The 24,788-nt window shown below is 47.1% G+C and overlaps 3 protein-coding genes across 3 annotated transcripts in view; 1 reads left to right on the top strand and 2 right to left on the bottom strand.

Moving 5' to 3' along the window:
• RPH3AL (rabphilin 3A like (without C2 domains)) overlaps nucleotides 1-1,941 on the bottom strand; it is a 92,252-nt gene extending 90,311 nt beyond the window's left edge. The window contains exon 1 of the mRNA XM_054008645.1: nucleotides 1,922-1,941. The gene's annotated coding sequence lies outside the window, so the exon portion shown is untranslated. The remainder of the gene's footprint in view (nucleotides 1-1,921) is intronic.
• A 3,277-nt stretch (nucleotides 1,942-5,218) lies between these two features.
• Nucleotides 5,219-14,114, top strand: LIAT1 (ligand of ATE1). Its single transcript, XM_054008011.1, has 3 exons — nucleotides 5,219-5,290; nucleotides 5,789-6,065; nucleotides 8,992-14,114. The coding sequence occupies exons 2-3, from the start codon at nucleotides 5,828-5,830 to the stop codon at nucleotides 9,516-9,518; spliced, it is 765 nt and encodes a 254-aa protein (XP_053863986.1). The 5' UTR covers nucleotides 5,219-5,290; nucleotides 5,789-5,827; the 3' UTR covers nucleotides 9,519-14,114.
• An 18-nt stretch (nucleotides 14,115-14,132) lies between these two features.
• RFLNB (refilin B) lies at nucleotides 14,133-18,786 on the bottom strand. The gene is made up of 3 exons (XM_054008010.1): nucleotides 18,567-18,786; nucleotides 16,265-16,374; nucleotides 14,133-14,661 (listed from the first exon to the last, which is right to left on the bottom strand). Exons 1-3 carry the CDS (start codon nucleotides 18,753-18,755, stop codon nucleotides 14,331-14,333), a joined length of 630 nt encoding a protein of 209 aa, XP_053863985.1. The 5' UTR covers nucleotides 18,756-18,786; the 3' UTR covers nucleotides 14,133-14,330.
• Nucleotides 18,787-24,788: the final 6,002 nt, after the last annotated feature.

Raw genomic sequence — 24,788 nt, 5'->3', positions numbered from 1 at the left:
ATCTTTATCATGATCATAAGCTCTGAAAGCTCCTCCCCCAAACTTGAACCAAAATAATAAACATTTTAACCATTCCCCCCCCCACACACTGCTTAGGAGTGTATATTGATAGCACAGTGCAACTACATACCTAGGGTTTGTCTATACTAGAAACGCTACAATGGGACAGCTGCAGCAGCACTACTGTCACTCATACACTTCTTCCATCACTGTAGTAAATCCACCTCTCCGACTGGCAGTAGCAAGGTCGACAGGAGAATTCTGCTGTTAACCTACTGCTGTCTACACTAGGACTTAGGTCGGCTTAACCATGTCTCTCAGGGGTTTACATTTTTCACACCCCTGAGTGATGTAGCTGGGTCAACTCAACTTTCTAATGTCAACCAGCCCTAAGATGGCAGGGAACAGATGGACTGAACAAACAGCTCATTGAAAAGAAGTTGTCAGAAAGATGAACCATCATCTTTCTGTGTGTGTGTGTGTACAGCACCGAACACAACAGAGCCCTCCTGGTTGGAGTCTCCAGACCTTATTGTAATGCACATCGATCATAACAGCAATAGCCAGTTCCCTGTAGGCCGCACAGTCCACAAAACTCTTATATTCTGAGTTATTTTATATCATATCATTGTTGCTCCTGTTTTCCATTCCCCCCTCCTCACTTCTAATCTCACAGGGAACTATTAGCTATCGTGCAGCATTAGGAATACCCATTATCAAGAAATCCCTGCTACTGACATTTTGAAACTAGAACAAAACTATTAACTGTTGTCAGGGAACAGCTGCCTGTAGCTCAAGGTCTGTCTTGGGAGAAAGCTCCTGGGAGTCTGATTTCATAACAACCTGCCTGAGCACGCCTGTTGCCAAACTCTGCATTTAAGCAGAGCTGGCGATAGGCATAATTGCTTAGAGCCCTGAGCAGCTCAAGGGGGCCCCCTATTAACTATTAGTATGTGTTGGGGGGAGGGCAAAATATTCCTGTTTAGGGCTCCCAAATGGACTAGCACCAGCTCTGCATCTAAACCTCTCAATCTCCGGAAGAGGGGGAAGAGAGGGAAGTCAGCAGAATGCAACTCAATCCCCCTTCATGTCAAGGAAATGAGAGGAGAACATTTTGTTTTTGCTTCAGTAACTACATTGTAAATGCTTTTCATCCAGGTTCACTTCTGGATTAGAGACACAGCGGTGGGGCTTTAACACCCCCCCCCACACACACACACACACTTGCAAACAGTTCATATGCCATAAAACCAAATGCAGGGAGATCTTAGCATTGTACCGACTCCAGAGTATATGTAGTGATTTATCACCAGGGTTGGAAGCCTTTTAACAGACAGATCCTCATCGCCTCTAACCCTGAACTCCTTGTTGATTCTTTTTTGGGAGGAGGGTGGGAAAGGTCGAACAACTTTTTTGCTTACATCCACGTTAATAACATCCTGCATAAAAATCACCCCGCAGCCTGTCTCTGGTTTTGCTCCAGCGTCCCAAGCAAAACTGCCGTCCCAGCCCAGCCCACCCACCCTGCTCGCTGCAGAGAGTGACACTGTCCCAGGCAGGCTGGCACACCCTCAGCAGTTATTGCCCGGGGTTATTTTGCTTTCTTTTCTGAATTGCGAAGTACAAAAACTTCCTGCAAAAGCAACTTGTGTTCGGGCCGCTCCCAGTCACCCCGGAACAGCAAGCACTTTGCACTGGCAGATTTAAATGCAACCACATTCCCCATCTTCTGCAACCCCCTCTGTGGGAGTCTGTTTGAAAACTGCCCGCGCCCCGTGACCACATCTAACAGGAGCTACTGCTAATCCTCACCACCCGGCAGGCTCTCTTTGCAAGCGTTGCTGCTGTGTTTGGCGCTCACTGATTGCTTAATTGAAGGCTGGAGGCGGCTACAAGTAACCACGTTCCCCGACCCTCTTACCGTGCACACACGTTGGTTGCTACTCCCCTTCCATGCACCCTCGTTGCCCTCTAGCGACAACTGCAAGGAACCAGGAGCCGGGAAGCAGCGAGCTCGCGCCAGCCCCGGCTCCTGCCCAGCCAATCAGAGTATCCCAGCAGGCGGCAGCCCCAGGGCTGTGCAGAGCTGGGAGCACGAGCCCAGGCGTTAGCTGTCATCGTGCGTGCAGAGGTGGGCCCAGGGCTCACACACTGCTGCAAGAGCATTACGAGGTGCATGCAGATTGCTGCCCTGGGCCAAGCCTCACCCACTTGCAGGGTGCATGCATGCAGCAGTGTCAGCACTGGAAATTACATGCGGAGCTGAGCCATGGCTCACTTACGCCAGCGCTGGCTGAGTTGGTCACAGGCTACCTGACTTAATTGGTTTTCTCAAAGATGGGGCACTTGAAAAGAAGGGACATGGCGAATTTGCCTGTTAATTGGAACCTATTGTAAAGTGCTTCATCAGCTGGAAATCTACTTTCAAGTCCCTCCCAAGGAGGGAGACTGGGCCCAGTGTGGCCGGTTTCCCCCACATGCCAGTGCGGCTGAAGGGATTTCCTTGCCAAGGAGACAGCCCAGGCCAGCTCTGCATGCCTCATGCAATGGCAGTGCTGCTGCTTGTTCAATAATAAGGAGGGATGTGGCTAGACTGCAGTGAAATAGCGACCATCTTGCTAGTGTGAGCCCCGTTGACAATAACAGGAAAAAGCGCTTTTCAGCAGGTTTTCAGGAGGCAGGTAAGACACACACACACAAAAAAAAACACATTGCCAGAGTCGTGATAACATGGTGAGAACTGGCAAAACTGCATAGGGGTCATTCCCTAATAGGCCCCACCTCCTGTCTCCCGCTAACCCCTGTGAGGTTGGAGTAGTGGACTGAGCACAGGGCTGGCTGGCCATCAGCACTTCTCTTTCCACCTCTGCCACTGACTCACTGAGTGGACTCTGGCTCTGGTTCCAATACCCTGCTAACACACTGCTGTTTAGTAGTGACAATACCTCTCCCTTGTAACACTAGCAATGCTTCAGCCCCTCCTGCTGTGTGCTCCAAGAGTGACTGGGAAACACTTCTGTCACTTTCCAGCTGCTAGGGACCAACACACAGTGCCTGTCAGCATACACATTAGTTAACTAAGCCCCCCCACAAGCCCCTTCATCCCTCCCCTTTCCCCCAGAAGACAAGGGATTGATTATCTTCTTTTGACAGGTGAAGGAACTGAGGCAGAGAAAGCCTAGTTCAAAATACAGTAACAGTGCACTAAATACATCATTGCAACACGATTATTGGTCCAATTCTACTCGTATTTGTGAGGGAAGAGAAAACTGAGTAAGCCCTACATTTATATGGCTTAGACTGGGATGCTTAGGGAGAAAATTCATGAGTTATAGACAGGCGGATCATTTACTCTGTTAGGACATCAGGAATCATGCATCATTTACAGACCTTTATGGAGATGAATTTCTGGCTCACATGGCAACTTGTGTCGCCTCCCGACTTCTCCACATTGCATAAATCATCCCTCTTGCTGACAGGCTGCTGCAAACAGACTCTTCCCCTCCCTCCCATCCAACCAATGACTCCGCAGAGGGGAGACAAAACAGCCCCTTCCCAAAGCGCCTGTTAGCAGCAGAGGAGCAAGCAGGCCACATATAGGAGAGAGCGAGTGCCTGAAAGCCTACCAAGCGTGCCCCTCGTCACTATAAATCTGCTAGGATTGCCTCCAGCAAGACCAGCATTCATGCTTGGACACTATGCCTACATGGACCAGGAGGAACATAAGAACATAAGAAAGGTCGTACCGGGTCAGACCAAAGGTCCATCTAGCCCAGTATCCTGTCTACCGACAGTGGCCAATGCCAGGTGCCCCAGAGGGAGTGAACCTAACAGGCAATGATCAAGTGATCTCTCTCCTGCCATCCATCTCCATCCTCTGAGGACCTTAGCCCAAGAGCCCTGGAGGGGAATTTGTGTAGCAAGAGTCCTAGTTGGTGAAGGGAATGATGGGGCTCAGGGAAGCAGAGCTACAGGGTCACTACAGGGCAAGGGAGTGTGGCAGCTGTTGAGAGGCTGAGGTTTAACTAACCCGGGTATATAAAAACAGAATCATGATTTTTGTAACAGGCATAAAAGGTTTAAAACACCAGGCGATTGGGCAAAGGCTGTGGGAGACCTTTGCAAATGGGACAGGTAGCTACAGGGTGACAGGCAGCAAGCTATAGTAACAGAGTTAGTTAGTCCCTGATCCTGCAAAGACTGAGGCACGGGCTTCAATTTACACCCCGTATGAGCATGTGGTGAACTTTACACACTCACAGGGCATAAAATGAAGCCCAGGTGCAAATCCCTGCAGGATCAGGGCCTCCAGCAGTTACTCTGTTCAGGTTCTTCTACCACGCCCACCACCGGGGTCTATGAACTCCTTGTAGCAAGAGTAATGACCGTGTTTGAGCATCATCCCTCTGGAGTACGGCTAAAAGAACAGAGAAACCATGATACCTTTCCGCTAGGTCTGCCTAACGGTAGCAATGTCAAGTATCAGAGGGGTAGCCGTGTTAGTCTGAATCTGTAAAAAGCAACAGAGGGTCCTGTGGCACCTTTAAGACTAACAGAAGTACTGGGAGCATAAGCTTTTGTGGGTGAGAACCTCACTTCTTGCATCTTACCCACGAAAGCTTATGCTCCCAGTACTTCAGTTAGTCTCAAAGGTGCCACAGGACCCTCTGTTGCTTGTAGCAATGTCGCGACTGCTGCCCTTGCCCGTCTGTCACTACCCCTGGCCGCAGAGCGCTCACCCCGTTGCTGTGGTGAGGGTTAAGCAGGGATTGGAGCAAAGGGCCGCCTTGGCGAGCTCCTTACCGGCCCTCGTGCTCAGTTAGTCCTACCTCAGGGTCAGTCGCTTGCGGGGCTGTGTCTCCTGCCGGGAGCCCCTGTGGCCCCGCGCGGGCCGGGGGGTGTTGGGCTAGGGGCTGCCCCCCCCCAGAGAATGACAAGTGGCCTCTGCCTCCCCGCGGGGACAAGGCGGCTCTGCCAGGCTCGCCCTCAGCCGTGCAATGGGCTCTGGCGCGGGTCACCCCACCTTAGGGCTGGCGGGTGGAGGGCCCCGATCCGGGCCCCTGGGGTGTACGGGGCGGCAGGCCCGTCGCCTTGGAGACGGAACAGCCCGTGGACGAGCAGCTGCCGCCCTCCCCCCGTCTGCAGCGCGGGCTCCGTGCCCGGCTCGAGGCGGGGAACACACGGACTATTTGTTCTGGCGGAGGGCGCGGGAGCTGGTGCTGAGTCACTGCCATGGAGACGCGTCGGGGGGGGGGCCCTAGAGAGAGGCGGCGGCGGCTCCGGGGGGAAGGTGACCTCCGGCCCCGGGGGGGCAGGACTAGGGGTCTGGAGGGACGGGGGGCTGTGGGGAGTAGGGGTCGGGGGCTCTCTGGAGAATAGGGGCCGGGGGAGGGACTCTGGGGAGTGGGGGGCTCTCTGGGGAGTTGAATCCAGGGGTAGGGCCTGGGGAGAACAGGGGTCTCTGGGGGCAGATGTCTGGGGAGTAGGGGCCCGAGGGACATGGACTGGGGGTCGAGATAGATGACAGATCACTAGAGTGTGTGATCAAGGGGACAGGGATTGGGGGGGACTGAGGACTCGGGGGTCTCTGGAGTCAGGTCCTGAGGGCTCTAAGGAGTAAGATGCAGGGGGAAAGACTTGGAGGATTGGGGGAAGGGTGATGTGGAAGGAGGTGAACTGAGTGGACTGTGTGGGATGTGTGGGCCCTGCGCTAGGAAGATGGTGGACTTTGCAGCAGATGAAGGGGGCACCGAAAGGCCCTTCAACAAGTCTTTCCCCCTATTTGCAGGCTCAGCAGTAGCTCAGTGTGAGAGCCAGGGTGTGCCCCATGCAGGAGAGTCCAGGATGCAAGGGGGTGCAGGAATTGCTGCTTGGGAAGGAGAAAGGCAAGACCAGCAGCAAGCAGCCAGGTAAGGGGATCCTAACCCCTACGCCATCCTCATCCCTACCACAGGCCACAGGCAAGAAGAAACCACAGAAGAAGAAGAAAAAGAAAGCAGACCAGGATGATAGTAACACCAGGAGCAGCGGGCATGGCAGCAGCCCCTCCGCCTCTGAGGAGACAGGTTAGCAATGCAGTGTTATAGCAATGGGTGCCAATGGGCACAGCACCTGGAGGATGGGGGCACAGCCTGCAAGGAGTGGATGGGAGGCAGGTGTGCATGGTGGAAAGCAGCTGTCACTTCTCAAAGGCCACACTGGTTCTGGCTATGGCCAGGTTGGCTTTTGCATAACATATCGCTAGCTCCAGTGGGCCCAATGCTCCAGTGCCTTGGACCATCACTTACACCAGCGCACTCTATGGAACATGCTACCAAATGAGAATGGCAGTTTTATGCCCTTTGCCTGGTGCACATGACCACACAAAGGGTAAGGTAGTGGAGAATCAAGTCTGTCTCCACTTTGCTGTCCCTGCTGTTAGTGAGGGAAGTGCGTTATCACCTTTAGAGGTTATGGGTATAATTACTGATTGTGTGTATTGATCAGCCAGCATATGTATAGATTGCCTGCTATACCTCTGTGTATGTATTGGAGGGTGTGAAGCTCTGTACTTCAGAGGAACACCCTACACCCCCATGTTCATCCTTATGATTGTGTGGTACCCAATGCAAAGTTTGTCATGTCTGGTGTCTTTGGAAGGCTCATGATGCACTGAGCATTGTTGTTATAATAATGTTATAGGTTGTAATTTAATGTATATAGTTATGAGGCTGAAAATGTGTCCTCATGGCTTAAAACAAGCCCAGGCAAAACTGTCCAGGAACCGAGGGGCAGTTCAGACCTCATCAGGGCATGTATTGGACAAACCCAGCCCAGCCTCACAGGAACAAAGGACACTAGCCCGGCAGCAACAAAGGATCTGTTGGACTCTCAAGTGAGTCACCCCCTTCCCTTTCCCATGCTCTTCCTCTCTCTTCCACCTCCATCTACAGACACCACCACACCAAGCAACTGAAGCGCTGATCAAAGGTGAAAGCCTGGCTGAAGGGCAACCAGCCAGCCTGTGGTGAAAAGCATCAAAGTTTGTGAGGGCACTGAAAGTGTTAAGAGCAGCTTAGAATGTATTTTGCTTTTATTTCATCTGACCAAATCTGACTTGTTATGCTTTGACTTATAATCACTTAAAATCTATCTTTGTAGTTAATAAATTTATTAATTCTACCTGAAGCGTGAATTTGGTTTGAAGCATGTCAGAAACTTCCCTTGGGAGAACAAGCCTGGTACATATCAATTTCTTTGTTAAATTGACAAACTCATAAGCTTGCAGCATTCAGCGGGCATAACTGGACACTGCAAGACAGAGGTTCATAGGGTTGTGTCTGGGACCAGAGATATTGGCTAGTCATTCAGATGCACAATCCAAGCAGCTTACATACCAGAGGCTGTGCGTGAACAGCCAGGAGTGGGGGTTCTCACAGCAGAGCAGGGAAGGCTGGCTCCCAGAGTCGAGGATTGGAGTGACCTAGCAGATCACCAGTCCAGATAACCCTAGGGGAACGTCACAGAGCGTGTGTAATATTTTGGAATGGGTAGCTATAAATATAGAACCACACACAGTCTTGAGTTGAGATTGGCTTTATTTACGTACCTGTTCATAGTGTAAAAAACTACTATTATACTGGGATAATTAGACATCCTTTTTCACTACTGTTCAGTCATAGGTTAAAAAAAAAAAAAAAAAAAGATTAGCTGCTGTAGATCCCAGGAAATAAGTTTGGGCTTTTGGTGAGAAGGAATCTTATACATTTTAGAACCTCCACCTAGAATTATAGCCTGTTAGTACTTTTTGTTGTAGCCTTTGCTTTTTGTTAAACAAATGGTTTATTGGAAGTACATGTAGCTCCCTCATGTGGACTGTAGGAGGCATAGGACATCTGTTGGAGAGTAGGTAGTTTCACAAAACTGCTACAAGATTTGAGGTAGCTGGATATATTTTTGATTTTTTTTCCACAGAGCTGAACTACAGTTGGTTGAATGTTCAACATTTAATTGATGCGAGTCAAAATTTATTTGACCTCTAATGAACAGTATTTGGCTTGCTAATACACCAACAGAGTGAGGGTTAATTTCAAAACTTCTTAATGGGGGAGGTTTTCTTCAATCATGTAAAGAAACAGAACTATTAAAGTTATGTCAGGCATCTTATTAAAATAACATTACTCACATTACTAAAACATCAGGGATTTTTAAAAAATCTGTCTATTTTGTGAAGTTTAAACTTTAGAAGGAAGCAGGACTAATTTATTACAATGGCAAAAGCTAGTTAGAATAACCATTGGTGGAAGCTGAGGCCTAAATAGGGCAAGACTTTAAAAAATAGCTCCAGCACAGCTTGCAAGAGACATTTTTCCTCAGTAGTATCTGTTCACTAGCCCTTTAACTGGAGAGACAAATTAAAACTGAAATTAATCCTAGTTGTAGCAGGGAAACTCTCAATCTGATTTTTTGAGGGAGGATTTATGAAAACTTTCTCTAGTTTAGGACTGTAAACTTTTTGGCACAAGGACTATCTCGTTTCCCTGGTTAGCAGAGCATTAAAAGCCTGAGGTGGTATTCAAATAATGGTCACAATTTCTCATTTCAGTTTCTGCCATTCTTTTAACTCAAATGTTTAACATTCACATTGGAAAAAACACAATACTAAAGTGCACACAACTACTTTACAAAACGCAATAGTCATACTGGTCCAATGGGCATGATGCTGGTATCAAAGTGTTATGAGTATGTTAAAAGTTCTGCTTACGTACATTTTATATGAGTACAGTAGTTCTATAAATGGCGTCAGTCATTGAGCTAAATACATATTTCCCCTCAACAATGAGCTCTTATGTGATTGATATTTTGTTAACAAATCTGGTTTCTTGGCAGTGAGTCTGTGCTATGTTTAATGATTTTTTATCTGTATCTTTCTCATCACCTTGTGAACAGTAAAGCCCAGGTGACAGTGATGCCGTATAAGCTCTCTGTTAATATTATTTCTCATTTCACCAGATAAACATCACAGCAAAAGCAGGAAGCATCAGACCCTCTCTGCTCAGTTACTTGAAATACTAAGCGTCAGGAAGGATCCTGACCTAGCACAAAATGCTGTAAAGGGGATTCACATTGATGCAGAAATAAATAAGTTTTTATTATCAGCTTCCAATACTTCAGGCTCTACCCAAACAGAGCAGGACATTTCTGATCAGATCAATGAAAGCCTTCGGTGGGATGGGATTCTTGAAGATCCTGCTGCTGAGGAAGAAAGGCTGCGTATCTATAAACTGAACAGAAGGAAACGCTACGGGTTATATGTCCAGCAACAGCTACCCACAGAGCCATGTTTGACTCTGAAGCATTTCCCATTACTTCAAACCAAAGATCCATACACAAACAGTGGTCAGACAATATGTCAGGAGGATCGCTCCAGTCCTTATTTTCAGGAAAATAAAGAAGAGGTCCTGAATGCTGAGCTAGCTACCAAAGTGTCTGAACTGCAACCAGCAGCATTACCAAATATTTCTCAGGAAGTTGTGTAAACCAGTATTGTTCTCTATTTTATATCTGTATTTAAAACAGTAACGGCAACAAAACCGTCACTTTGAAACTTTGTATATACCTTTGTTCACGGCAATGTTGTTAGTGGGATTTATTCCCCATACTAACAGGGTATTCCATTTACTTCTGCCAGACCTGTTATAAAACTCTACATGGAAAGTGGACAATAAAACAATTATTTTGATGGTTTTATTAAAAGGTTCTCTACATCCTACTACTCTGCCCTCAAGTACCCTCTTACTGCTCAGACGTTATTCATAAATAGCAGTGTCTTACTGGATTATCTCAGTGCTTTTCAAACACGAATGCATTAAGCCTCACAGTACCTCTGTGAAGTGGGCAGATGTTAGCCCATGTTGCAGATGGGGAAATTGAGGCAGTAAGTAGCTAAGTGATTTGATACTGTGCATAGAGACTAGAGTAAGTGATATGCAGATAGGCTTGCCTAAGGTCAGATGCATTGAAGAATCAGGATTAAAATCCAGGTCTCAGTGCCTGGCTTGCTCTTATGGCAATCTTGCTAGACAATACTACTTTCTTCTGTTACAAAAACTTATTGTATTGATCCCTGAACTCGGAGATTTAAATCAGAAACAAAGTGCACTAAATTGAAAAGTGCCCTTTTCTCAAGTGACAGGATTGTCCTTGTCAATACCGTGATTGCTGCAGCAACATGGCTCTGGGTGTCTTCTGCATCGGTGGCCAAAATTAACAAAACAAAAAAAATCATTAGTCTTTCACTTAATAGGCTTCCCCGCCCATTCCATCAGCCTTTCAGATGCCCTTGTTTTTCATCACACACACAGTAATGTCTTTCATACGACTTCCTCAGAATACTTTTACAATATTAGAATATTAAAAAATAGCCAAGGGCAGACAAAAGGAGATGTTTTGGGGAAAAAAAGACCATGCATCTGAAAGAAGAGAGATAATAAGTTCTCGTAACTTCCCTCTACCTGCTCGGAAATATGTTCCTTTGATTTAAAAACACTTCTTAAACGCTATTTGAATGCACTGGTCTTTTCTAACAACTATTGTCTTATATGCATAGGACTCCTCTGTTTTCTTTAATATTTTATCACTGAATGATCCTCTAATCCTATTGCCTTTAATTGGCTGCATAATGCCACTGGCACTTTTGCAATGGCAGGTTGGTTCTTTATAAATATATTCTGTTTCAAGACTCACTAGATTCCAACAATGTCATTACTTGAAAACCAAGCGCTTATGCAAAGGGGTGGGCAAATGAGCAGCGAAAAAAGTACACAAAAAACTCTATTATGAATTAAAGAATTGGTATTCTGTTGCATCAATTCCTACCCTTCTATCGATATTAAAAAAAAAAAAAAAAAAATCCACAAGCCTGGAAAGTCAGAAGCATTTAACAAGACAGTAGGCATCCAGACACATAAGTTAGAGTTCTCTGACAAGAACAGCTGGTCACAAATCAAATTTTTTTTTAAATATATAATACATTCCAATAACTTTTTATATACTATGCCCATCAGAGCACCTGGACTATCCCCACCCCCATTTAAAAAAAAATCCACAATCAAAAGAGTTTTGTCTGTTTAAATACTCAGTTCATTTGAAAACAACAACTGCTTTGTTTGCAATATGTGGCAAAATACATATCAGAAACCAGAACTAGCTCTTTAGGAATAAAATGGTACCAGATGTGAAATACATGCTGTGGGGAGAATTTCCAATAGTCTTAAAAGAACATCTTCAAGTGTCTTACTAAACTCATGAAGCCATAGCATTTGTATTATATTTGTATAGGCAATTTTATACTTGATATGGCTTATTAGAGAATTTAGCAACAATCAAGTCTGATAAAAGAAACAGGATCTAAGATCAGCTGAATATATTAAGTCTTTAGTTCTAAGTAAATCGTGTAATAAATGATATCTAACTGTTCCACACCGTACTTACCCACTAATTTCAGTAATAACTCCCAGCCAGACAGAGTTAATGCAGTAGAGATGAACCAGCCATTTGTGACTCTAGTTCGCATTCAAGACCCATCAACAACCAATAAGGCTTCAGTTAAAAAGAGACTTCCCTACAATTATGGTTTTCATATAATTTATTACTAGTTAAACGAGATAAAGCAAATTAAAACTTTGTTGTTGTTTTTTTGGGGGGGGAAATCATGTCACAGACAGCAGAATGTATTGGATCTTGCACAGTGAGAACCAAGGTGTTGCAATATAGTAATCTGAATTTTTTAAAAAGCATCTTCCATCAGTTACCATCTTTTTAAAGAGGAACATCAATAAATCTGTGTTTTTAAACCATGTGTTGTGTCAAACCATAGTGTAAGTGTTCTTTCTAATTTAACTTGGAACAGGTCATGGTTACAATTTTAAAATAAAACTTCTCTCCAAAATCTTGTAATGAATTCAGGGGAACAGTGATGTGGAGTAAACCAGGCATCCATTCTAGTCCAGTATCCTGTCTCCTACAGTGGCAGGAGGAAAGTACAAGCTAGCAATAATGGAATAACCTGTCCAACAGAGAAGTTATGTTTGAAACCCCTACACACAGAGGTTGGCTTGTGCCCTGTCGTGACTGCACTTTTGGCAAACACTTAAGGAATGGTCTTAGTGGGAATGTAATTAGCATTTCTTAAATAGTACAGACTAGATTCAGTGCATTTGGTACTAGGCTATACTAGTCATGTTGGTAGTTCTGGCCCTGATTCACACCCCATGAAGTTCCAATAGCTTCAGTGGGGTCAAAGGTCTGGTCAGAATCCCTGTACCCATAGTCTCTTATGGGGATGGCTATTTAAATTCAGCATTCCAAGTCTCCCTTGGAAATGTTTTAGGGCAGGAAACAAGGTTTAAAGAAACAACTGATTCAAGGGAATCAATAGGCAAAACAAAAAACCCAACAAATCCCCTCTTCCATTGCACTTTCAGTCTCTTGAATCATTTCAGCTCACATTAGTAGCACACTGCAGAATATACCTCTGCACATGCCATTTGTACCAAACTGCAAAGTATACCTCTGCACAGGCCATTTGTAAAACTGCAGGATCTATCTTACTGCAGCCCCAATAATAATCTCCAGCCAGCACACATTCTGCATTCCTTGCTCTCTACTGATGACATTTTCCCTTGTCCCGATGCCCTACAGAAGTCCCCTTTTGAGAGGTGGTCTTGGGTTGTTGCTCTAAAGAGGGATGAATTTTGCCCCATCTGAGTTGGGGGAGATATATCAAAAAAAGACATGAGCCGGCTTCTGTGGAACATCCACAATATCACTACTACACCACCACAGAGTACAAGAAACATCTTTGAAAGCACGCACTTTCCATGCTGCTCTCCTCTCTTTCAACAAAGATACAACGATTTTGGAGATTTAGAAAGCCACACCTGTTTGGTCAAAGTGCATGAAAGTGTGACAAAGTCAATGTTAAGGTGCAGGTTATTCTGAAGTGATTATTCTCACCACCTCTCTCCTGCCCACTCCCCAACCCTCAGTGATCTCCAGCTGAAATGCACTCTGATGTGTTACTGCAGGGCTGCTCAGGACGCTGCTGGGTATGGAAGACCTTCCTTGCCCCAGTGAAATCATCAACACCATCAGATCGAAAAACTGAGACAGAATAATGATCTTTGTGAAGTGCAACAGGGAAAGCACCGGCATGGCTGTGGATCTAGCCAGTTGACAATTTTGCATTCCCTTTGTCGCAATCAATGCCTTTCTTGGCAAGTCACTCCCACGTACCCTAGGTGATGCTGCTGGATTCCCAGGTTTCTACTTCCACTTTATGACCTCCACACTGTGGATTTCCTAACATTCTCCCACTGTTGTAGCTCCATTTGAGTGAGAAACAGTGCCAGCATTAGCACATACCAGATACTAGCGGTTTGACACTAGCGGATGTCTACACTTGGCTTTCCAAAATTCATCACCCCATAGAGATAATTTTCTGCATAATATTTTTCACAAGTTACAGTACAGTGCCTGCAAATTCTAGTATCTGCTGCACTGACAAATAGTTGCACAAGTTTGAGGCTGGGTTAACTAACTGAGAAGTACACAAGATGTTCTGTAAGATTAGGGGACCCGGAAGAAAGATAACTCAGTTCCTTCTATGCTGATTGCCTACAGCTACCCAAATGCAATTTAACTCTTGCTCTAATCAAAACTCTTTCCACACACACCCCCACCCCTTAAAGGAAACATCTTTAAAAACAGGCATGAATGCGATTAAAAAACATCTGCTTAAATATAAAATTGTGGATTTCCCATCAGCTAGCCTATGCCAAAGGATATCAGCACTTTCTGCTTTACCAAGGTCCTGTGACCAAAGCTGAAATTAATTATGGCTCTCTGTTTACAAGTGGCTGAATTATCTGCTAAATTTTCTGCAGCAAGAGAATTGTCATTGGTTTTACACATCAGCATGAAGATCATGTACATTTTTCCACTGTCCCAGACGCTCCCTTATCTGTGAAAGAGCAATTAACTTTTCCTCTTTGGAAACATTTCCCTTATTTTCACCCGATTACTGCAACGTGGGAACAGGGGAGGGAATCAGCAGCTCTAAAGGAGGATAAACTGGTATCTCGAAAAGCTAAATTCCCATAGAAAATTAAATGCAGGCCATTTTGACGCTTAAAGCTGAATTTATGAGCTGGGTCAGAGGTAGCGACAGGTAAGGTTCCCTTAGAGTGACTGGGCAATTAGGTTTTTTTACCCACTTTAGCTAGTGGAGAGTTAGTACAGTACAGTAGAAAGGAACTAGGATGGATCATAGCAAGAGAGACAGGTGTCAGTCAGCAGCCATCCAGGAGGTAATCATTCCCAGGGTATTCTGCAGACTCCAGCTCTATGCTGGACAAGAACCGCCGCATGGACTTCCTGCAGTTGTAATCCAGAGTGGTGGTGTACACAGTTTTGGTGTGCTTTGGGTAGACAATGGTGGTGCTGGCGAAACGCAGGGGCTTGTTCCGAGGCTCAAAGTGGACCTCGGCTTTGTAACTGCGCCATGTGCAATCAGGGATGCAGACGACCGTTTGGCTGCACGAGGAAATGCCTAACCCCACAGGCATATAGACATCATCGATGAAGTGCTTCTCTGAGTCATACTTCACCGAGGAGGTGTACCTGAAACACACAAGAGAGACCCTAGTGTGAATCTCACTTCGCTCCAGCGGCCAGTGCTCACTGGGAGATGTAGCTAGCCAAAGACACTATGGGAGGCAAGGTGATCTCCTAGCTAGGGCACAAGGGGTTCCATTCCCAGCCATATGACCTTGGGCTAGCCACTTCCTCTCTCCGGGCCTCAGTTTCCTCATCTGTAAAATGGGGCGGACAATCCTGATCTCCTTTGTCAAGTGCTTTGAGATCCATGGATGAAAAGTGCTGGATAAACACTAGGATTCCTAGTCCAAAGCTTTTTTTATTTAAAATATATATTTTCCCACCGATCTCTCTCTTTCCATTTAGGGGTAGAGGAAAACCACCTTCTGCTTGTAGCACGCCTGGCGTTTTCATTGTTTGTCCAAGCACAAGCTCTAGGCAGGATCTCCTTTTCTATTGGAATTTCCAGAAATGCCATCAGTTTAACCATCTTCTTAGCCTGGTGAGGCCTAAACAACCCTTTTCAGACTCTGGCAGCCCAACCAGGCACCTAGATCCATTTAGACTCCCTGTGGCCTGATTTTCATAGCTGTCGACCCCTTGCAGCTCCTATGGAAGCAGATGCTGTTTTCTGTATTTTTATCCATCAAGGGTCCTATGGGAGTTCTTTATCCTTCCCCATCCTTGGGGTCATCAGCCAAGGCAAATACAATTATACCCACTTGTTTCCATGAGAAAAACCACCATGGACTCGACTGGCCAAAAAATAATACAATTATTGTATTGAGCATTTCTGATATGAAAATTAATATCAAGAATGTCTGGGTTTGTAATATGAGATGGGACTGGAAGCCTGTGTGCACCGAAAAAGATTTTCCCTCTCAGCTTCACACCGGGCCTGATCCTGCATGGTACCAAGCGTCAATTCCAACCTCAGGATTGGGTCCTTTGTCAACACTAGTGAACATTTTTTAAATCCTCCTATCTATCAGCGTGCTGTTTGATCAATATGATCGTTCTACTTATGCCTATAGAAAGGGAAACTTTGTTCCTTTTTACTGCAAAATTATGTCCAGAGGAATAATTCACATACTATGAACTGAGGCACTGTATTAAAAAAATTCCACATCTCGAAATATTAGCTTTTCCCTCCAGTTCACAGGATTACCTCTTGCTGATAAGATAGAACCTTCTCTATAAAACCATCAGCTTAAGAAAGTGGAATTCCTTTCCGCTAATAAAACAACCCTTTAGAAAGCTACTCCCTTTGAAGATCTTTGCTCGTGATTACCTTTCAAGTTATTAAACAGAACCCAAGATTTAGCAGCTGTATAATGAACTAAGAAGCATAATAAAGAGACAGGGGAAGCCTTCCCTTGAAAATTCTTCTTCGAGGTGGTTAAAGGAGACAGAACACTCCTTTGCAAAGGGCTGGGTGAAGGCATAAGTGGAGGAATGTACTGGCTGGGTGGAACTATACAGTCCTACAAATAACTGAGCTTGCATCGAAGACACACATTGATAAATCCTATTGCTCCTTTGCACAGTGACTGTTAAATCTTTACTGCATCCTATGCCCCTGGGAAGGGGAAGTTTAAACACTAACTGATGGTAATGCTGTATTTACCTTATTTCCTTTGGTGGCAGAGGGTCAAACTCAACTCCTTCGCCAAAGGATAAAGGGCATAACCTCGCAGGGCAGCTGGAGAGCAGCGGGTTGGGAGAGAACACAGCATTCTGCAAAAGTGCAAAGAGAGTCCCTTTAATATAGCAATTCAGTACAATCCCAGGAGGGGATGGATGTTTAGTCACCTCCTATGTCAAGGATAAAGTTAACATTACCCAAAACAGACTTATCTGTAAATGACTGACAGTTCCATTGACTTCCACGGAGACCCACGGATTTACACAATAGGTGTGCCTGGTACTTCGGGGGCCTTCATACAGAAAAGGTCCTTCCCCACCGCGAGGGGCTGGAGTCAGTACATCCTCCAGGGGTAGCATGGTGTCATGTAAACTGCCTGCTACGGGGATTTATGTTTGGGTTTATCATCATTAATATTTTGCAAAGTGTGTATGAAACCTCTCAACACTGGATTCATCGGTCAATTATATACATCAATTGCAAGAGAAACCTTCACAGGTTATTAAGTTCCATGAACTTCCGAACAGCCTTCCCGGCTCCCTATTTCCCAAGCTCAGCTGCATCCAGTATGTACATGCGCTGCAGGAAGGGGGCAACTTTCTAGCTTGGGGTTTCTCCAGGAATGGAGAAGTCCACCGTCTCCTCTCTTACAGCACCATATGGACTGTGAGGCGCTTTCCCTGCTGCCAAGGCGCCCCAGCTGGGAAGGAGGAGGAGAATGGTCTGCATGCTGAGGCTAGCACAGCACCTCCAAGCAGGCGAATTCTGCTTTTCCTGAATACAGCTTTGGGAATGCTCCTTTAAGACCCCTGGATGTTACAAGAATCTTATGGTTCAATCTTTGGCATTTCTAAGCTGTTCTCCCTTTTCCTTGCATTATCTTAAACACATCTTTGATCTAGATGAGCCAGTGAGGTGTCCGGTATCTACAATAAAAGGCCTGGTTTTCAGAGGTAATGAGCACCCCAAACTCCAAGTGAAATTAGCGAACGATGCAGGTACTCAGCACCTTTGAAAAAAAATCAGACCCCAGAATTCACCCCTGGCCCCCTATACCTTAGAAGCCAGTTTGCGGCTTTCACTTCAGCAAGATCTGAGTGTGCGACAGACCTTTAAAAAGGCCTGGTGGAAAATGACTCCAGACAGTCTGTGTGCAAGAGTGACGGGCCGTATGGAATTCCTGTCACAGACAGAAAGCTGGGAGGTGTTGTAAATGAATAACTCAGTTTCATGATTCTACAATTCCGCCACCAGCCACTGGTACTGATGTCTGTACTTCCATCATGCCAAGAGGGTGCTGGGCACTTTGTGGGTACAGCCCCCGCACAGATAAATTAAACAGTAAAGCAGCAGCAGTTCTGGGTGAAGGGGTCACTTGTTTTCGACTTCTCTCTTGTCTAGATGCATTCTTCCAGGTGAAAATCTGTACCAGTTCTAACTGCCACTCTGCTGCGACTGGGTTTTTAAACGCATGCTCAGGGCTTGGATGGATGCCTTCTGGTGTGACTTGAGACCAAAATCTAAATAAAAAGAATCTATCGCCAGCTACACAACCCAGCCTTTCCTTTCCAGTATATTCCTGGCAGGCACACCACCTTAACCCCCTGCCCTCTGGCTTCGGGATTGTTACCAAAAGATGCGCAAACAGTTCTGCGGAGAGGAGCTGACGGTCACCAAAGGGATCAAGCTTTCGCAGCTGCGCCTCTAGCCAGCGGGGCTGGAACGCTGCGGGAGAGAACCGGCCGAGGACATCTCTGCACACCACAAGCGGACGAGAAACACCGGCGGATTTGTGAGCTCGACTGTGCTCCTGTCTACTCCGCCGAGCAGGAGAGCCAAAGCATTGCATCACTCTGCAGGCAGGAGCCGCATCTTTGCAGAGAGGGGACAGGCGGAGGGGGACGCTGCTGATCACCAGAGCCCTCACCCACATTCGGTCACACCGGGAGGTGCAGCCACTGCTGAGGGGGAACCAGGGACGAGCCCTGCTGGGGATGCACGATCATCGGGAAGGAAAACTTTCACAGCCTGAACCCAGCGCCCCCAACACAACCCCGGGCATGCACCAATACGCCCCTGTGCCCCTCGGCTACCCCTAGCAGAGATGCATGCCCGGACACCCCCGGGTCCCGCTGCCCCGTGCATGCACCCATACACCCCCGGGTCCCGCTGCCCCGTGCATGCACCCATACACCCCCGGACACTGCCGGGTCCTGCTGACGTGCATACGCCCCCAACTCCGCTGCACGCCCAGCGCCCCTGCCCCGGCCCGTGCAAGACTCACCGGCGGCGCCTGGCCCGCGGCGTCCGGCTCGGGCAGCCCGGGGGGCGCAGCGCGCTCGGGGCCGGCGGCCAGCAGCCAGTGGCTGGGGCTGGGCGGCAGGCCGGAGTCGGGGCTGTCCAGCACCCGCTCGCCGCGCCGCTTCCTGTCCAGCGGCTCGGGCCCCTCGGGCAGCGCCAGCGTCCCCACCATGGCCCGGCCCGGCAGCACTGGCCGCGCTCCCGGCCCGCCGGCTCCTGGGCAGCAGGGCCCGCCCCCGGCCGCGGGGACTGGAGCGGGCGGGGCCCCGGCGTCCCACCCCCCCGCTCCGCCCCGCTGCACAGAGGGGACGCGGCTCCCCGCCCGGGCCCCGGGGAACCAGCCTGCGAAGGGGGGACCCTGCCCCTCTGAAATCCCCAGACGCTGAACGCAGCCTCCAGCGCACTGGGGCCGGGGGGTTCAGACCCAGCCCCGCGGTTCGGATGGTGTCTGTCGCACAGCGAGCCTGCTTCCCCCGGGCTTTACAGGGCTCCGGTGCAGCACAGGGCGAGACAAAAATGCCAGTTGTTGATGGGACCCTGTGACGGGTTAAACAGCGCTCTCCCTTCTCCAGCGCCTTGCAGGTCAGGCTCTCAGAGCAGGTCACTCACCACAGCCCCAGTGGGGCAGGGAAGTAGCATCACCCCCCTTTCACAGGTGGGGAAATAGAGGCACCGAAAGGCAGTCACTTGCCCTAGGTTACCCAACAGACCTGTAGCCGAGACTCCTGCAGCACCCACATCTCCTCTGTCCCACTCCAGCTGAGCTGAGACACCTCACTGCTCTGGGACTCTCACACTGTTATAGGGTATTAAGTTTGCAGGGAATTCTGCTTGGCTGGACTTTAGGAAGAAGGGGTGAAACCCTGGCCTCACTGAAGTCAATGGCAAAACTTCTAGTGACTTCAGCAGAGCCAGAATTTCACCCAGGGCATCTCCACACACCACTCACTGGGTCAGTACTTCCGCAGAGCTGGGCTGAGAGACATCAAATCTGCACAATAGGGGAAGTGGGGATCCTGGGCTGATACAGCTACCTGTCAGTACCATTCCCTGAGTCTATCCTGGCTTTTGTTATGAAGAGGAGTAAGATCTACTGCTGTTCCATCCTGTCTACACAGGCCAGGCACCCAGAGTCACAGCTCTGCCCAGCCTTCCAGAGCTTGACACTACCCCTTCTCCCTGCCTGCATGAAGGTACTGTTAATCCAGGGGGGTATTTATCTGCCTGCGGTCTCCCTCAGAGGAGGAAACAAATGGATTTTCCTACACTGGCCTACTGGGGACCCAAAGGGCTGGTAGCCCCTACTTCACTGCAGTCACATTCCAGCAGCCAGCACTCCCTGCCCCAGCGGTTTCAAATTGGGCCAAAGGTAACCCTGATAATTTATGCTGTAAACATCTTCACGTCTCCTCATTTAACAGCCAAATTCACTCCTATCCAGTCCCACTCTGCATGACTGTACATCCTGCGCACCCCAAGAGAGGGCTGAGTCACAGTTTTAAACCCAGGCGTGACACCCTTCCACATTGTCCCCGTTCAAAGTCACTCCCCTGATTTTATCAGCTTGGAAGTGGGTTTAGTTATTAATGCAAACAGCCGAGCACTCATTTGGCCATATATTTCAGATCTTGTGACTCCAGGGGAGCAGCCTATTTACTGAGACCATGTGCAAGTATGAAATATAACTGCCAAGGTATTATTTATCTTTGGTGTCACCGCATTTTTTAAACTCATAAAGGCAGATCGTAAAACAGAGGCCTGGTCCCTAGCTAGGGCGTGTGTACACTGTACTCCAGAGGTGGTCTGAAGACAGGGCTGCTGCCCTAGACCCTCCTTCCCGCTTTAAACAGCTTACATTCACCCTGGAGAAAATCTCAATGACCACACTGGAAACATGAAAAACGCAGCCACATGGAAACATGAAACCACCCAGCCAAGGTAGTTCAGAGCAGCAAACCGGGAGCTAGGTTTACATTTTCCCTGCCCTAGCACACACGGGAGGAGTTCTAAGAAGCCCCTCTTCAAACTGATTGCAGTGTAATGGTTGAAGTCAGCGCTTTCTAAGCACCCAATTGTCACTGCTTGGGAGGGACGGAGGAAAATATCGCTCTGCTGTTACTCTATCTAGAGCTGCCGGGGGAAAGGTCTGGCTACGTAATTCAATCAGCGCCCAGGGGGTCGGGGGGGGGGAGGGTAGGGGTGTTTATAAGGAGTCAAGTGGATACGATTTCCTTTAATTTCAGCAATCTCCGAGATCCTCTGGCAATTTCCCTGTTTTTATTCAGAGCAGCCAGCAGTGCGCATTCCCAGAGCCTAAAACCTGAGCTCCTTATTCAGGCTGCTATCCTGCAAACTCTTCTGCACGTGCTTAACTTTACTCCGGCGAGTAGTCCCACTGGAGTCACACGCGTGACGTTCGGCACATGTGTGAAGGGTGTGTGGGACCACGGCCCAGTAGGGCTTTGCCGGCACACAGAAGTTGCACCAGTTTACCTTAGGGTATGTCTACACTACAGGAGCAGAGCTCCAGTGCTGCACCAGCGCAATAGCGTAGATGCTTCCTACACTGACAGAAGTATTTTTTCTCTCAGTGTAGTTAACCTGCCTCTCTTGGAGAAGGTAGCTAGGTCAATGGAATCCTTCCACATACAGCGGAGCGTTAGGTCGACCTAACGATGGAGCTCAGGGTGTGAAAATTTCACAAGCCCTGAGTGACACAACTAGGTCGACCTAAGTTTTAGGTGTAGGCCAGGCCTTAAAGGGGCTATTTTAAAATGATTTAGTTAATCTGGTGCTAACTCCTTTGTGGGCACACTTACATTGTCTTAAATACATTTTGTCTAGCAGCTTAGCCTGCCCTTGTAAATTTACAAGGGCAGGCTAAACTGATATAAACCAGGTTTAAACTGATATGAGAAACTACACCAAAGTTGCCCTAATTCAGTTTAAAGGCATGCTTTTCATTAAAGCAACGCAACTTTGTGTGTAGGCCACAGTACTTTCCAAGACATACTTACCCTTACAATGTTGTCCTATATAAATAGCACTTGTCCGGTTAATTGGATTTCTAAATGGCCTCTGCTACAGAGGCACAGTTGATGGGGGTGCAGGGGACAGAGGAGCGGAGGGAAAGGTCTCCAGACTCCTGTAGTGCTAGGAAGGCTAATGGAATGGCTTTCGGAAAATCCTAATTGAATAATCATGCCGCATCATCAGATTTGATGGGGGAAGACTCCTCTAGGGGAAAGAAAGGTTTGCTGGCAGCCAAAGCAAACACGTTGCTGTACAGTAACACACAATCTAGCCTGACGGGCCCAGCACAAGTGAACCCGAACCCTTCAAAAGAATTCCTCCCCTACCCCCAAATTAAAAGCAGAACAGAGCCTTCAGCCAGAGGCGTCTGTGGTTTGCAGCTATGTACTGCTGGGAACTCCGGATACTTCCTTAAGGAATTTACATTCCTTTGAAGAAATGCTATTAGGTTGTTTGTCTTCACTGAAAAATGTGGATTTAAAAAAGTACATTAAAAACCTGATTCAAATCAGTGGTCAGAGTAAAAGTGCTGGACAGGTGGTTTGTTGCTTTTGTTTTAAATACACCCAAGGCCGGACATTTTGGTCTCTCTAACAATGGGAAAGCAGATCACCTTTTACTTCCAAATCTCCCATCAAAAACCCTTTATGAAATGAGAGGCCCGAAAAGGTTCAAGAAGCCATTTCCAAGCTAACATGATTAGTATTTCAGAGCTGCTGCCAAGCTTCTCAGATCAGAGGACACTCAGCTGATAATGTAGCTAGAGAAATTTAATGGGGTGGGGTGGGGAGAAGCTAGATTTCCACTATCAAGAAGTCTGAATTTACAGCATGCTAAAACTGCCAAGAGATGACTGATTTATCTCATTTAGAACTTTGGTCCATTCAGTAGAGACCAATACTTCCATAAAGAGCTAAACTGGAGATGAGGCAGGAGCACACTGGATTGCTCCTTTCTGTACATCTGTAGTAAAAGCACCAGTGTCATTGTCCCAAGAGCCCGTCACTCCTTGCAGAAAGCCAAAGAGTTCAGTGTCCTGTGTTTATTGCCTTCTCTTTACTGAAGTCCGGTAAATCAAATGCTAAACCTGCTTTGACAGCCTGGAGCAAGAGTCTCATGTTCACATTGCACGTTTTACCCTGAAGGATCCCAAAGCGCTTCTACAAGCTGCATTGGGGGACCCTTCACATACCACTGAAATGTGGCAACTGTTCGACAGTGCACAGCAATGTTACGCACTAACTTAGAACAGAAGGTAAAGAACATCAAACCCAGCTGACAATGCAAGTTAAAGAACCCTCTCTTATGAAAAGTGTCACGGGAACTTTAATCACCACAAGTCACCAGGGTTCTAGGTTTTACCGCTCATCTGAAAGACACCCAAGTGCTATATGGGGGTCTGGATTCAGGACTGACTCAGAGCACATCTCCTGAATCATTATCCCCTCCTTCATCAAGTGCTTTCGTGTTCTTTGAATGTTTCCCATCCAAGTGCTGACCCAGCCCAGCACGGAGAGCTGATGGGAGACAGCACCAAGTTACTGTTCAACTTCAACCAAAGAGGAAGAGGTTTGTGAGACCGTAGGTGCAGTAAGCAATTCCAGTGTGTGTCACAAACGCTCCTGTTACTCCATGTAAGATGGGAGGGACATTATTTTCAAAAGAGACTAGTGATTTTAGATGCCCATTGTGAGATCCCTTAAAGGAGCCCACGCTCCTAGCCCCTCCTGAAAGCCTGGCCCCTTTAAAACATCTCAAGGTGGGCACCCAAAATCACTAGTCTCTTTTGAAAATGCTTGCCAGTGTGTGTAAGTAACAGCTTGTTTGTCCATCTCATTTACTTCCTCTAATGCCCACATGCATCCAGAATACAAGTAACTTATCAGGACCCTCGTTCCATAGGGGACTTTCCACACAGGCCAGCTTTCTGAGCTTAATCAGTAATCACACAATAGCTACACTGATGTTGGTCCAGAGGAGAAATCAATGAGAGAGAAAAAAAAACAACAGGAGCAATTTGAGTTATTTGATAATGATGGAAAAATCATTTCCAAATAATGGGAAATTCCAGGCTTCTCACCCCAGCGTGGTCTGAGAAAACATAAGGTGCTTGAATCACACTCAGTTAAACTTCAAGGCAGGTGATTTAACATGTGCTCTATAAACGTTTGTTTCCCTGGGATGTAGACTAAATTCATGAACATGGACTGCATGTAACTCTGGTTATTAGAAGCCCTGATCAGTTTCCAGCAGTTCCCTTTGCTGCACAGCACAGAATCCCTGTGTGTCATTGCTGGTGTGGAGCACCTTTCCAAACACTTAAACCCGGGGTGGAGGATGCACGCCTCTGCCACTCTCAGTTGCTGGTAGCAGCTGGGATTCTGGCAGGTGGCTCACTCTTCCCCTTAGCAGTTGGATCTAATTCCTCACAGCATCCAACAGCTTCACTTCTGTTTGCTGCCTAATACGGCCCCTTTTTAACCAACATGAAGAAAGCACCCTGGTATAGTGGCATCTCAGCACGGAGCCAGGAGTCACACACTCCTCTGTGTTATACTGACTCAGTGGCTGGCCTTGAACAGGTCAAGATTTTTGTACCTTTGCTTCCCCATTTGTAAAATGGACATAACATTCACCTACCTCAAACAGGTGCTTGGGAAGCTCAGTTAACATTTGTAAAGTGCTTTGTAGGTGCTAAGCGTTATCAGCAGGCAGGAAACTGTGAGCTCTGTTGGCTGAAAATAAGCAAAGGGTTTGGTGAGATTAACAGAAATGTTTGCTGTATTTTCCATTTCACTATTTCCTACCCTGAATTATAATTGCTGTTCCTTTTATTAACTGTGTCCTCCTGGGGGCTCCAGAAGAAAAGATCCCCAAGAAAGTGACCCTTTTAACAAGGTCACGAGGTTCACAACCTTCTGCTGAGAGCCTACGAGGTGACCCAGTGCAAGAGCATCTCAACAAAAGACAAGACAGAGTCAGAACATTGAACCAGTCCACGTCCTCTCGTGCTGTAACTGAACTCAGTAACAGATTCATCAGTTTCATCGGAGATCACTTTGCAGGGTTAGAAAATGGGTTTCATGGTGGTTTAGACAGAACAAAATCAACATAAACAGGAACGGAATTTCTTATTTGCAGCCTGATGAGCTAACAAACCAACCAACAGAAC

Source organism: Malaclemys terrapin, chromosome 18 (genome assembly GCF_027887155.1).
Source record: "Malaclemys terrapin pileata isolate rMalTer1 chromosome 18, rMalTer1.hap1, whole genome shotgun sequence".
Lineage (NCBI taxonomy): Eukaryota > Metazoa > Chordata > Testudines > Emydidae > Malaclemys > Malaclemys terrapin.
The sequence above is the reverse complement of the archived record's forward strand: the minus strand, read 5'-3'. Positions and strand labels throughout refer to the sequence as shown.